At 35.8% G+C, this 14150-nt stretch overlaps 1 protein-coding gene across 3 annotated transcripts in view; it reads right to left on the bottom strand.

Annotated features, from left to right (window-relative positions):
• BRD10 (bromodomain containing 10) overlaps positions 1-14150 on the bottom strand; it is a 54050-nt gene extending 39900 nt beyond the window's left edge. For 2 of the 3 annotated variants that reach the window (XM_074932445.1, XM_074932446.1), the window contains exons 1-3: positions 13391-14150; positions 10793-10993; positions 2776-4202 (exon numbers count right to left, since the gene is read on the bottom strand). In XM_074932445.1, coding sequence (XP_074788546.1) covers positions 2776-4202; positions 10793-10993; positions 13391-13887 — 2125 coding nt within the window. In that variant the 5' untranslated portion in view covers positions 13888-14150. Of the gene's footprint in view, positions 1-2775; positions 4203-4847; positions 4872-10792; positions 10994-13390 lie in introns of those variants that run through there. The other variant, XM_074932447.1, reaches the window with a different exon arrangement.

Below are 14150 nucleotides of genomic sequence, written 5' to 3'. Positions count from 1 at the left end.
TTGAATTCACAACAGAACACTTTGTTACTCTTTTCTGGATTTCCACCTGCACTAATACATCTCCTTCCTGTCTGAAACTGACAGTTAAAGGGAGTACTATACCTGCAGTGTTCTCTAACGATGAAAATGTGTCTAATTAAAATGTAAATTCATATGGTTAAAGGCATCTGGTAATCATCTACAGTTAGACACATATTCTTAACAAAACTATATATTAGTTATTTTCTATATTAAATTACCTCTGCTAATGTTAAGCTCCTTATGACACAGTACGGAACTAGAAATAATGAGGTAGATGGCAATCTACCACTGAGTTTACTATTCAGTCATTTAAAACCACAAATCAAAACTGAAAGAACAACTGATTTAACTCTCAGGTTTTTAGTGGCATGGAACAATAGTTTGCTTTATAATAAGTTTCTAAAACATATTTGGGTCCCAAAATATATTCTAACAAAGCTCATCATAAAACACAAAGGAAGATAATTTGATAAATAATCTCCATTATAATCCTACATCAAATCAGCTTTGATATTAAGATATTCCAAAACCCAAACTTTTTTTAGCACTTTGGAAAACAAAACGAACTTATGTAAGGAACAGAGATCACATAATAGCTGTATAGGTCAATACATGTAAAGTAACTGGGATAATGAAAAGCCAGGGATTTCTGTTTTCACTTTAGCATCTGTGCACCATATGCAAGATACAAAAGGGAAACTGAAAGGAAGCTCTCTCTGATTCCAGTTTTATTATTAGGCTTTATTTCCACTGTGTCACTTAAAAGACAGGTATTTTGAACCAAAAGAACTGCCTTTATTTAGATATTCGAATTAAGCATATTACAGTAGGCACTAAAGTTTCAACTAACAGTGGAGGATTTCGTCTGGGACCTACTCAAGACCAAATTTAGAAATTAAAACCAGGAGATATTTCACTGAGATTATATTATAGAATAGATTTTTACCATAAATACATTCATTCTGTGATAACTGTTCATGATGTATTTCTTTAAAAAAAAGTTTGAACTCACACACCAGTATTTACAGTTCTTCTAACAGCACTTCAAAATTTGTCTCTTTTCATCTTTAAAAACAAAACATAATTTGAAACTAAAAAATACTTAATAGCATGTTAGCAGAACTTTATCAAGTATAAAGATGGAGGCAATCAGACAGGTTTTTAAAATTTTTGTAATTTTACGACATATATAAGAAAAGCAGTTATTACAATAAACATAATCTCTATCAATTAACTTCAAAAGCTACTTTCAAATATTGCCAATCTGTTTTGCTAACAGTAGTTGTCTTTCAAAACAATGATCTATTAAAAATGACACTTTGTTTTATGAGCATTGCTTAACTCACAGAAAGCAGATTTTTTTAAGCATCTGTTGTAAAATGAGGGTTACAATGAAGATGGCGACCTACTTTAAATACTTCCACTGAAAAATAAAGAGCTTGGTCCCCAATCTTTTATCCAATAGTTCTCTAAATTAAAGAGCCTGTATTTGCAATTTGGGTTATTATGCATTTTGATGATGTTTGGTTTTAATAAGAAAGAAAACACTAACACATTTGGAGAGCTAAGAGTCACAAAAGTGGATATAAAATACAGTACTTTTGCTAAATAGTACATGTATGAACGTCAACTGTAACTCTTAAAATTTATGTTCAGATATGGGCACTGAAATATTTTGGAGGGAGGAGTTTGCGATTTACATGTTAAAGCAGTTCTTTGGATATTCTGCACAAATACTTGGAATCTAAACATTACTTGTTTTTAGCTTTAAATTTCCACTCAACTTCCAGCTAAAATGCATTGGTGTCAGATCTCTGAATTCTCTTACCCCTTAGATGAATTTTTTTAACACAGATTTTTGGGTTTGGCTTTCTGCTTTTCAGCTGAAATCCAGTATTTACCTGTCAATCTATTATTCTGAAAATAAGTCCGTAACTTAAAAAAAATGTAATGTTTGAAGCAGTCTGCTAAAATCTAGCACACAGAGCTTAGCCCATGACTCAACAGGACAGCAGATCAAGCTTTATGATGCTTCATATGACATCAAAAATACTACAACTGCCTGCTAATTTGAACTGACCCAAGGACTTTGTAACTTCACTGTTTTAAAATTGTTTTAAAATTTTTGAGTTAACTGAAATCTGCATCATCTATCACCTACGTGAAACTTACTTAGATGGCTGCCCGCATCTGTAATAAAAATGCCATCTGATTAAATTCTGCATCTCAGTTGTTGGACTAAGCAGAAATGTGACCAGGTCCACAGTCAAAGCAGTACTGTTTGGTGATCTAAAACTGCCACTTCCAGTAGGAATGATATTAGAGTCATGATCTCACGTAATTACTTTCTGTTTCTTTGCAATTTGGATAAGGTAATATTATCAGAAAAGGGAGAAATATTTCTGCAATTGCTATGACCTAAGACAACATAAAACAACTTCAAGCTACACTATCTGATGCTAGTCAGATTCACTCTCCTATTTTTTTGTAACAAATTCTTCCAATTAATAATACTCTCTAAAGATACATTCTGCAAATTAATCATAGTTTAATCAGCCGATGAGCCTGTTTTATATGCTTGTGTTATTGAGGGGGAAACTTTCACACTAAAATTAACATCATAAAAATCTAATGCAGTAAGGCTGTCCTGTTTCACAAAATAAAAAGTAGATTAATCAGGTAAGAAAACAATTAAAAGAAAAAAAGAAATCTGTATGCTTCTAATTTTTACTACAGATAAAAATGTCAACTTACCAGACTTGTGCTTCTTGTGTTTTGCTTTCTTTTTAATTATAAACAACTTGCTCTGGATCTCAGATTTGTAAGATTTGAATGGATGAAGATGAATCTCACGCTTTCTTTGCAAGTCATCAAGTTTTCTCTGTAGATTTTCATTTAGAATATCCTTCAATTTCTTTTTTTTCTTTTTCTTCTTTTTTGCCCGCAACTTATTTAGTTTCTTAACATTTCGTAGAGAGTTCTCTAGCACTGTTTCTTTAGCAGATTCATGGTAATTTATGTCCTGGCTGTCATGAGTGCCATTGACATGCATTTGGCAAGCTTTCAGCGTGCTTCCTTTGAATGGACTGATCTCAACTTTTACTCTGGCCATTTCAGTACAACACTGTCCATTCTCCACAGCCCTTGTTTCTCCTGAACTAGGGTGGCCACCCATACCAACAATCTCTCCTGAACTAGTCAAATTCCTCAAGTTCTCTTTATAACAACCAGTTTTTTTAATGTCACAGATTCTTGTGGTCTTGATTTCACAGTTAATCTCCTCTGTAGTGACTCTAAAGCTACCTAAATGTGTGTTTTTTTCTGGACAGGTAACAGTGGAGTCTGTACTTTTCTCCACTTCTGTCTTGGAATGATGTAGCAGCTCTTCTCTACCATCAGAACTGACCTCCCCATTGCTTTTGCTTACATATCCATGTTTTACTTTCTCTAATTTGATACGTGACACCTTTTTAACTTTGATGGGAGGAGATGGGAATTCAGGAGCCTGAAAAGGTTTTTGTTTGTAAATCCGAACATCCGCACCACAGAACTGTGGAAAATGAACATATGCATTTTCCAAGTAGTCGTAACCAAGAATTACTTCTCTGCATTCATGGATAGGCTGACCTAGCACTGCATCCTGAACATCCTTCTGTGTCTCATACACGAAATCACAGAGACCTTTCAGCAGCCACACTTTTTGGTAGAATGGTAGCTCATGAAATGGTTTTTCCTCCAAGGGATTAACTTCTCCAAGGACTTTGAAAAACTGGGGACACAATCCAAGTTTTTCTGCAGAGCTGTTAGGATTGTCAGTCTGCCCTACAACAGTATACCAGTGTTGTACTTTCTGTCTGAGTGCTGCTTCCCAAGTCCTGTAAGAAAGAGTAGGCCTGCGATGTAATGTAGATCTGCGATGAGGAGGACTTAACAGAGAAGTCATTATTTTTGATAAAAAAGCATTACACTGAGGCATCAGAAGACAACGTTCCAATTCATAGAATACTATTTCAGGTAAATTTAAAATCTGTTGTGCTAAACAAAGAAAATGACCAATAGCTGGAATCTCCCACATTGTCTCCATCCTTGTAGGTGCTGCTTGAGCTAAAAGTGACTTTTCCCATTCTTCTATTTCTTTCTGACTAGCTTCTTCTGCTTCTTTTCTTTCTTGCTCTCTCACCCTATTAAAAGAAAGTTCATAAAAATTCAGGTATCAGGGTAACAAAAAGAAACCAGGGAGGAAAAAAATCAGAACTACAGCATGACAAACATACTTATCTTGAAGTAATAAAGAACATAGTACATAAAGTTTTAATTCAGTTTGTCTTACTTTGGATTACACAACACATCACTGCACCAAAATGGGAAACTATAGCCTTTTATTTCTATCAGCATTGGTTTAAAAAAGGGGAAAAGTTAAGAAAAAAACCTGGTAGATATCAATACTTCAGGTGGTGTAGATTTTTTTTAAAAAAAAATTATTTTCTTCCCCAATCTCTTTTTAGCAGGATTAATTATTTTCAACAAATGACCCATGTAAAAATCTCTGAAAACATATTCCAGATAAATCTTGCTTTAAATTGGTTGCCCTGTGGCTTGTGTCACCTGCCTTGTAATTCCCTTCCTCAGTACACAAGTATACATGCCTAACTGTTAAGTGCTTCATTCACATACAAAAGCCATTTTCCCTCCCACCCATAGGCATGTTACTAGTTGGTTTGCAATGGTGGTCAAAAGAGAAACAAATATCAGGATGCATGAAGAATGTGATGGAAAATAACACCAGAAATAAAATGCCATTACATTAATAAATGGTTTGCCCTCACCTGAAAAATTGTATTCAGTTCTGGTCCCCCTATCTAAAAAAAGGATAGAGCAGAAATAGTGGGTATTCAGAGAAAGAGGTTATCAGTAATCAGAGGCCTGTAAAAACTTCTGAAAAATCTGGGACTCTACACAAAACACTAGCAAGAGGACACATGACAGCAATATACAAAACTAATATGATAGACTAGGAACTTCTATTTGCTTTTATTTGTAAATTCATTCACGAAATTTAAAGACAACAACTTTAAGAGGAAGAACTGCTTCCACTTCAGATAATCAACCATGCATAGCTTATCTAACTTACTACAACACAGGATATGTTAATTTAGTTCCAAAGCGAAAAATAGGACATCTGCATGAATCACAAGAATATCAAGAGTTACCAGTAACAGCAGGGATTTTTATTTAATGTTGCAATAGTAAACTAACATTATTGCCTCAAGGCACAACCAGATTCCAAAAGATAGGATTAGGATACAGCTGTACTTACAGAAAAAATTTTCTAGAGCTCATTCAAAGCTTCTCGTATCTTTTTCTCTGAAGCTTCTGTCCCTGACCACTGCTAGAAACAATCACCTGCATTTATCACTAAAGTGATCTGTTACTGGAATTTACATGTCCTCACTGCCAGATTGCTACCCTCCCATTATTTTTCTTTATATACAAGTAGCAAATAAATGCCAGGTATCCATTCAAAGCATCAATGCTTTTTGAATTCAGCCAAAGAGGAACAGTACAGTAAAATCTTTCTTCTGACAACTAGAAGCTAACTGCAAGCTTCTGGCATGAAAAATGTGTGTTTAAAGCATTAATTATTGACTATATCTCTCAATAATGTAAAAAATGTGACAAACCTAGCTTAGCCCATATTTTAGTATCAATGCAGGAGAAATATGCCATGGCCACAAACTTAAAATCTGTATCCTGTGTATGCAAAATGACATATAATACAGTAAGATTCCACTGAATGCTTTATCTTATACAATTAATTAAATTTCAAGTGACTTGTTACCATAACTTGAACAGAAATTTTTAATACCACATGCATGCATCCTTGTTATTTGTGCACCTATCAAATGCAGAAAGACAGATTCATGTAAAACATAAAATTAAAATGTAAAAGCAATCAAGTAAGTAAATTCTAAACTTCACTCTCCCAATGCAGCATTTAGTGTATACTGGATGGGACTGAAAGACAAAATCCCACTTTGCAACACTAATTTAAACATAAAATGATTGTGGTCTAATGACAAATCTCATTTGCTGTTCTAGGTGAATAAACCAGTAAATTCAAGAATACTACTTGCATAGGTAAAGTGAGCATTTTTTTTTTCTGACTTTTGTTCCATTAACATGCATTAATATTGTATTAATAATAAAATAGCTAAAAATAATAAATAAAAATAAGTAACAAGTCAGGCAGAGGAAGAATCAATAGTAAGTAAAAAGTGTTCTCAAAAATAATAAATTTCAAAACACTCCTGAATCTCATTCCCTCCTCCCTCCTAACTGTAATATACACTTCCAAATAACCCACTGTCTCCAAAACATGTGAACTCTATTAAAATGTTATGGAAATAAGCTTAAATATGAATAGATAGACAGTGAGATAGAACATTTGTAGAAACAATCACACTTCAGTATCATTTAATAAAACCCACAGGCTGTAGATGATCTAAAAAGATTGTCTTTGCAAATAATTTCAACTTATCAATGAATAATTTAAATTAAGGTAGAATTCTCAAAATAAATACTATTCCCTAGATTCACCTCTGTCTTGCACTTCATAAAATTATCATCATTATACTATTTTAAAGATCTTTTTAAAAAGAAAAAAACATGCATTGTTTGAGTTGCAAAAAGTTTGCCTTTTTTTTAAGCTATAATTTTATCCCAATATCTGTAGTCATTCCCTTCTCAGTAAACATTCAAAAAGAAAATGTAAGTAATAGCACACTTTCATATCTTCATTACTGAGGTCTTCCTACTAGCTGCCCGTCTTTTGAAGGGCATAGTTTTCCCCAGGGTGGTTTTTTGAGAAGGAGAGGGATGAAGAGGGGTGAGAAGGTGGGGTGAGGGAGCTGGGGCGGAGGGGCAGGGGGAGAGAGAGAAAAACAATTAATATTTAGCAGGACAAATATCCTTACACTGAGAAATTCTCTGAACAAACATATTTGGCTTTTATGCTGACAGCAACTCTAAAAAACTTGTTGTTTGATACTTTTATTAACATTTTGCAGTAATATGTTTGCAGACATTTATTATTATTGTAAACATAACACAAAACTATTCTAAGGATCAGCTGACATTTCCAGACTAAAAGGGATAAATGTATTCCTAGAACATGTCTGCAGCAGTTGTTCTGCAGCTCTTGAGCAGATAAAACCATGACACCTGACCTTAAAACTCAGCAGACATACTCCCTAAGTAGAGATAGCAGCTAAAACAGTACAGACATAACTCCCCTCTTTTCTTGCAACAAGAGATTTCACTTGGAGGGGAGAGAAGACAAAGACTAGATTGTACTTTTTTCCCCTCAATTACGACTTCTAACCTCCTTGTTGAGCAATTTTTCACAGATAAAAGGTAAGGCATTGGAACTATGGTGACAAGGTACAGAGAACTGTTTTAATTCTACACTAACTTGTTTCGACAACCTTTCCTTTAAAAAAAAAAACCTAGAAAGCTACATACAAAATAGCAATATTATGCATTATTCTAAATTAAATCGAGATTTAATAGTCAGGAGAAATTAAATTTGGAGATGCCCCTGTGACCTTGATTTAAAATTAAAACTTGGGAGATGCCCATGTGACTTTAATTATGTATCTGCAATGTCTTATATCATATTATGACATACTCTATATTCTTCCATACGACCCTGTTCGTTCCAAGCTTACATCCTTATACAAGGCAAAATTGACTGTATAAGCATACCTTATTCCAGTAATTTGCTAATCTAAATTACTAAATTGCAATCAGAATTGAATTCTTTAAATGTTTGAATGAACATGTCTGAAACTTATCCCAGGATCAAATTCTGAGCTGCTTAGCACAATTTTTGACAGTCACTTAATTCCCATGGAAATCAGCCAGTTAATTAGCTCTCATTCACTGGTAGTTTTTCAATTTTAAAAATTTCAGTAGCAATCTACCTGTTTCAGTATCTAAATTCCTCTAAATAGGCAAGCATTTCCAATTATATAATAATTCCACAATTATTTATTGTTAGCTGATATGTAAGTTAGCATGTTTAGTTAGCATGTAAGTTAGCATATTTATGTTAATTAGCATATAACCAAGCAGTTGAGTAGAACCTCATGGAAATGTAACTAAAAATCCAAAGAAGATATTAAATATTTTGATAATTAGAACAAATGAACAAAAGGAAAGCTTATAAACCAGACTGACAAGAAAAGTACATTAGATGTTATGTATATACTTGCAGGGGAAAAAGTGGTTTTGCTGCTGTACAAAAACTATTAGCTGCAAAACAGTGAAATCAGCTTTGCAGAGACATCTCAGTTTTTGTATGTTGATTCTACCATGATGAATGTGTCACTTGGGGGAGGTTATATAACATTAAAGAAAAAGTGAAATATATTATGCAAGAAATGAATAAACTACAAGAAAGAAAAAGAGAACTCTCTACAAATGATAGCTAAAATAACAAAAGGATTTGGAACATGATTTCCATGAAGTTAACTACAGAAAATAATATAAAAAAACCACTTCAGGATATTCTTCCAAAATATGCAGTTGAAAAAAAGCTTGTAAAATCAATTTCAAGGATTTTGGAAAAGAAAAAATCAGAAACTATTTTAAAGATTTCATTTACTGCCATTCTTTTGACTCATCATAAGATGACCGTGCCTTAAAAAGATTATCTAAATATCTAAAGCAAAGGATTAGATATTAATGTGGACTTCAGATGGTAATTTCTTTAGGTATGAGGCTAAGTTTTTTTAGAAAGTCACTTGCATTTACAACGTTACTTATCTGGGGGCTGAAAGTCTGTAACGCCCAGTGCGGTGGCTAAACTGTCTAAAGATAATTACTAGCTAGAAAGTACATGTATGCTGACTGGTCAGATGGATGGCCAGAAAGTGAGCACTTTTTTATGTTCCTGATAACTTATCTACAAAAGGACAGCACTGTGCACTCCAGTGAATCTACCCAAGTCTGCAATATTGCATATAGTTTTGAAAGTATTCTGTGCCAACCTCAGTGTGTCCGATTTCTAAAAAAAAAGTTGAACAAAAATTTTCTCTTAACAGAAAATACTCAACAATCTATATTTTAGCAAAATCCAAAGTAAGTTTACTAAGTTGTAATACATAATTGAATAAAAACTGTCCCAACTTACTGTTGCAAGTATGTACATTTATATATAAAATACTTTGAAAAAGCATACATGCTGTATCACATGATCTTCACTGGTAATGTATTATTAATTTTATAGGCCTTCCAATTTCCAAATCTTTTTCATAAAATACCTCTCCAATGTACTTTTGGAACATTAGTATTTTGGTGAGTTGGGAAACAACTGGTATAGAGAAGTCAGAGTTACTTTGAAAACATAGTGGATCTGTTAGCAAATATGTTAATATTAATATATTAATAAAGATATCTGAAGCATGATTATTTGAGAAGATCAAGAGCTTCCTAGAAAGTGACACAGTTCAAAATTTTAGGGCATAAAGAAGCAAGCTAGTTGTGATCTTTTTCTGTTACTGTAGAACATTCTGTAGAGTCAACCACCATGTAGTAGTATCCTTTGACCAGGATCTGGGACTTTTCAGTATATCCAGGTACACGGATTTAACTGCTAATTACTATAGTTTTACAGGAACATGCTTGAAACGGGTGTACAAAAGTAAAATTTTAATTTCATCAACTAATACGTTCTACTGACTCTACGGATGCATTATAATCTAATCAAAATGTCCTTTTTCACAACAGCACTATCAAGTTCAGATCTAGGACACAGAGTTGAACACAGATCAAGACAATTTTTTCAGAGAAACAATAACCCTAATGATTTTTGCTTTTTTGCAAAGTATGAGGGGGATTAGAAGAAGAAAGACCGACTCTTTTCTAAAGAAAAAGTACCGGCTAACACTCAAGTCAGCCAACACTGTATGACTTCAGATCTGCTGAAAATGAAGATTACCTGTAAAATGAGAGTGAACTGGTTATATATTGGAAAAATATCCAGACTGTAAACTTTGAGAAAAGCTGGAAATACTTTGCTTCCTAAAGCTAATACTGTCTTATCATCATGCTCCATGTTCATACAGTCTCCCAGGTTACTGCTGAAACTTATAAGCTTCATTCTCCTCGAAGTGAAACATACCACAATCAACACTAACCACTGTCTGGAATTATGCATCTCTTAAATTTATGAAAACCACAAAATTCTACAGAGCTAATTACACACACATTGCAAATCTGTTACCTAACTGACAAGCTGAAATACCACATCAGTGAGATAACAGGAGTGGCACTGGCAGAGATAATTGCTTCCGACTACCAGTGAGGGAAACAGTGACAAGATCACAGAATTAGACTGTAGTTAAGCATTGTGGTAGTTTTTAATTTAATTGTTGCATGGAAAACAGTCCACGGAGCTCAGGTCTGAGCTAACAGGAAATTGCTGTGGATGCTTTCAGCTACCGTTAAACGTTTCACAATCGTAAAATAACAGCAGCCTTTATTTATTTTAAAGTTTATATGACTTTGGGAATTTTTCAAGAAGGTGGTAAATCAAAACTAATTTCTTGCTTTGCGGATGCACTGTATTGATGTCCTAAGTCCATTCATGAACCTAATACGAAGAGCACCACAACATTTATTTACCTAAAAAAGTGTTAATGAGCTAGCTCCTGTGGAGAACTAGGAAGACAATTATTTACAACCAAACCAAAACCGTTTTTCTTATTACCTCTTTTCCTCTTTAGCTCTCAGTTGTTCCTCTTGCCTTAGAACCTGAACCATCACAGACTCAAACATGCCTGTTGACAAGCCTACTAAATTGCGAGGCGTGGAACGACGTCTTGTTGAAATGCATGCTGTTCCTTTCTCATCTTCCAGCCCATAGCATCCTCTAGATGTTACAGCTATTGATGTTTTCTCTCTTAAATGACTAGAAGAAAAAAAATCAAGCCAATTCACAATTACAATTTCCCTTACCAGGAGCACTTCAATGCCTATGCTACCAACCACAGATCAAGCATATTTACTCAGAAAAAAAAGTTATTTTCCACCTGCCATTTTTACCACTTAGAAGGTTCCTTTATGAAATTTTAAACTTAAAACCAACATGCTAACATGAGCTACGTTTTCACATCTGTTGAAAATGATGAATATTAATCTCAAGTAATCAAATCTTATTTGGAGATTGAATTTCCTACATTAATCCATAAATATTTGGAAAGAAAACACTTCCACTAGACCTGAGATAAGAAACTATAATTTTTAGAAGACACTTAAAAATACTGAAGAAAAAAAAAGTGCATTTGTTGGATGGTGTGTGTGTTAAACAGCAGTTTAATTTTGTTAAAAATTAAATTATATGAAAATCAAACCACTGCAAACTTGGTTGTAATGTTACATTTCAGCTTATACTGTTTCAAAGTACTCCAGCAATACTGGTATGAGGAGTAACACTATCACACAACCTCCAAAAACCCATGAGGGAAGGGAAGAAAATCCAACCTCCATTCTAAGGTAATTTTCTGTGGTTTGTAGTATCTGAGAATCATACAACCAACACTGATTGCTTCCCTTGAGTCACCTGATGGTAAATACTGCTCTGTAATGAAGCAAGAAAGATTATTCCAAGTGGTTGATTCATTTTACTAATAGAATTAGTTCTGTTAAACACTTCAATCTGTCTGATCAAAAACTGTAAAAGAACTTTAAGGCTTCTAGATTTCATAATCCTTTCTATATATAGTTCTTAGATACGTTTACCAAGCTAGTGCACACAGACATATTGAAGAAAATCTTCACAAACCTCTGAGCAGTTAACGTAAAAGAAATTCACTATATACTGAGGTAGGATTATTTTTAGCCAGGTTAATATTTCTTAATATTTATTTGAACAAAGACTGCATGTCTGAAAGAATGACAACAGCAATTGAATTTTTGCAGTAAATTCATATATTGCTATTTGATGACACAGTACACAAACTGGCTTCACTTTCTTATGAAGTTTCTAAGGAAAAGGCATTGAGCATTCTCAGGTTCTAAGAAATTCAATGAGTAGTCATATAATTCAACAAAGAGTCTTCAGTAAAACACTCTCCAGTTCAATACAGTGGAGATGCTAGTGTCACACAACATACAGAAATGAACTTGGCACAGATCTTCCCAGCTGTATTTGGTTAGCTATTTATGTGCCAGCAGTAACTCTTAAGCAAGGAATTCTGATTTTTTTAAAAAAAATCAAGTTTTACTCAAGCAAAAGTAGCAACATTCACGTATTAGGTTCAGCTCCTTCCCTTCTACTCCCAAACTGTCCCAAAACTACCATTACGCAAACCCAGTTTCAAATGCAGTGTTACTACACCAACACAGAATACATTCACTCTGGTTTATTCAGTCGGGTTTGGCACCACGCTCAAGTGTTCCTACCGCACGAGCTAGTGGCAGCTAACGCTGTGTGTCACTAACAAGTTCAAGGTTGATAGACATGCACAGCTTTATGCGTTTCCTAATACTGTTCCTTCTTCACCTTCACCCTTTGCCAAAAACCCCTCTTGGTTTTTACATGCAAAATACTACGTCACTCAGAAGACTGGTGGACCTTCCGTTGTAGGAGGCCACCAGAGTTTTCTGAATATGACTAAACTAAGCCTATGTCAAAATTATGAGAAAGCATGTATTTCAGCTGTGATTTAAATAGGGCTTTCTACTATATAGCTTGGCAGCTTTCGATGCTTCAGCTGCTTTGGCTGATAAACAAGTTTCTGCCAGGGACTTATATTTAAACATATCACAACTTCCATTTTGCCATTTAAGACTGTAACATGCCAAGCACTATCTTTCATTTTACGATTATCAAAAAATACGCCATTTCAAAGCAGGTACTTTGGCTCAAGATTTTATTCCTACTTGCTTTAAAGACTGTAAAAAAAATCACAATTTTAAGGAGCCAGATGCTCATGCAGAGTTTGCGTAGATTCATTTGCTTTTGACAGCACAAAATAAAGGAACATTTGACATCTTGTCTAAACAAGTGTGCCTCCACGTTCATAAAAGGCTTCTTTCAGAAGAAAAATCTTAGCCAGGAAATGCTGTGCCCTATTTTGCATTTTGGTATTTTCGGGTTTGGAATCTCCAAAGCATTTTGAATTAAGAGCTGAATAGTTCCCAGTAGGAAACTTTCCTCTTTGTGGAAGTATTGAGAGTTTGAGTGGTTTATTGTGGGTTTAAAAAACCCTGCAAGTGGTAATTTTTACTCAAAGAAAGGCACCTTCCTGTTCTACTTTATATAAACAGCACCTGGCAGGGCCCCTACAGAGTTTTCTACACCTACCGGGACAGCAGCGCCAGCTTCTGTTCCAGCATCATCTCCAGCTTCTGGGCCTGTTTGGAGCGCCAGTGATCTACACCATGCAGCCGGTAACAGGTCTCCAGCATTAGGCGGAAATCCCCCACAAAATCTGCTATCCCTGTGTACTGCCCACTGGAAAACTTCTCTTCCATCTTCAACAGTCCCATTCCAGCTGGCGACTGCTGAAAGGAGTGACTGCTGCTACGACCCGAGAGGCAGCATTCTTCCCTGATGGATGCCTGATCCACGAGGGGCTTCAAAAACGGTGCTGTCAGAGGTCGGTACTTCTCCAGAAGAAACTCTTGCAAGATGCGGTATCCCTGCTGCAGCTCGGGATTCAGGTTCTCCTCCCGGGAACTGCCGCCGCTCTTCCCTCCCGCATCTCCCTCCTTGTCCGGCTCCTCCTCCCCGCACCGAAGGCTACTAGCCGCGGGCCGATCCGCCGAAAGGTCTCCGCCCGCGGGCTCTGCGGAGTCCATGTCTCCCACCCCGCGCACTCACAGGGCCTTGCCGGCTCCGGGAGGGCTGCCGGCCCGGGGCCAGCTCTTCAGCATCAGCCGCGCTCTCCCTCGCCCAGCCGGCAAATCGACATCGGGCTCACCTACGCACAGAAACACGGTTCAGTCCCCCACCGCGCTTCCCCGCGACGGCCTGAGCCCTGCCCCCGGCTGCAGGGGGCGGGCCGCGGCTGCCGGGGAGGAGGCAGCCACCGGCCGTCGGTTTAGCCCGCCTCTCCCCGGCG

The sequence above is a fragment of the Athene noctua genome, chromosome Z (genome assembly GCF_965140245.1).
Source record: "Athene noctua chromosome Z, bAthNoc1.hap1.1, whole genome shotgun sequence".
NCBI classification, from domain to species: domain Eukaryota; kingdom Metazoa; phylum Chordata; class Aves; order Strigiformes; family Strigidae; genus Athene; species Athene noctua.
Note: the sequence above shows the minus strand (reverse complement) of the source record. Positions and strands in the feature narration are given on the sequence as shown.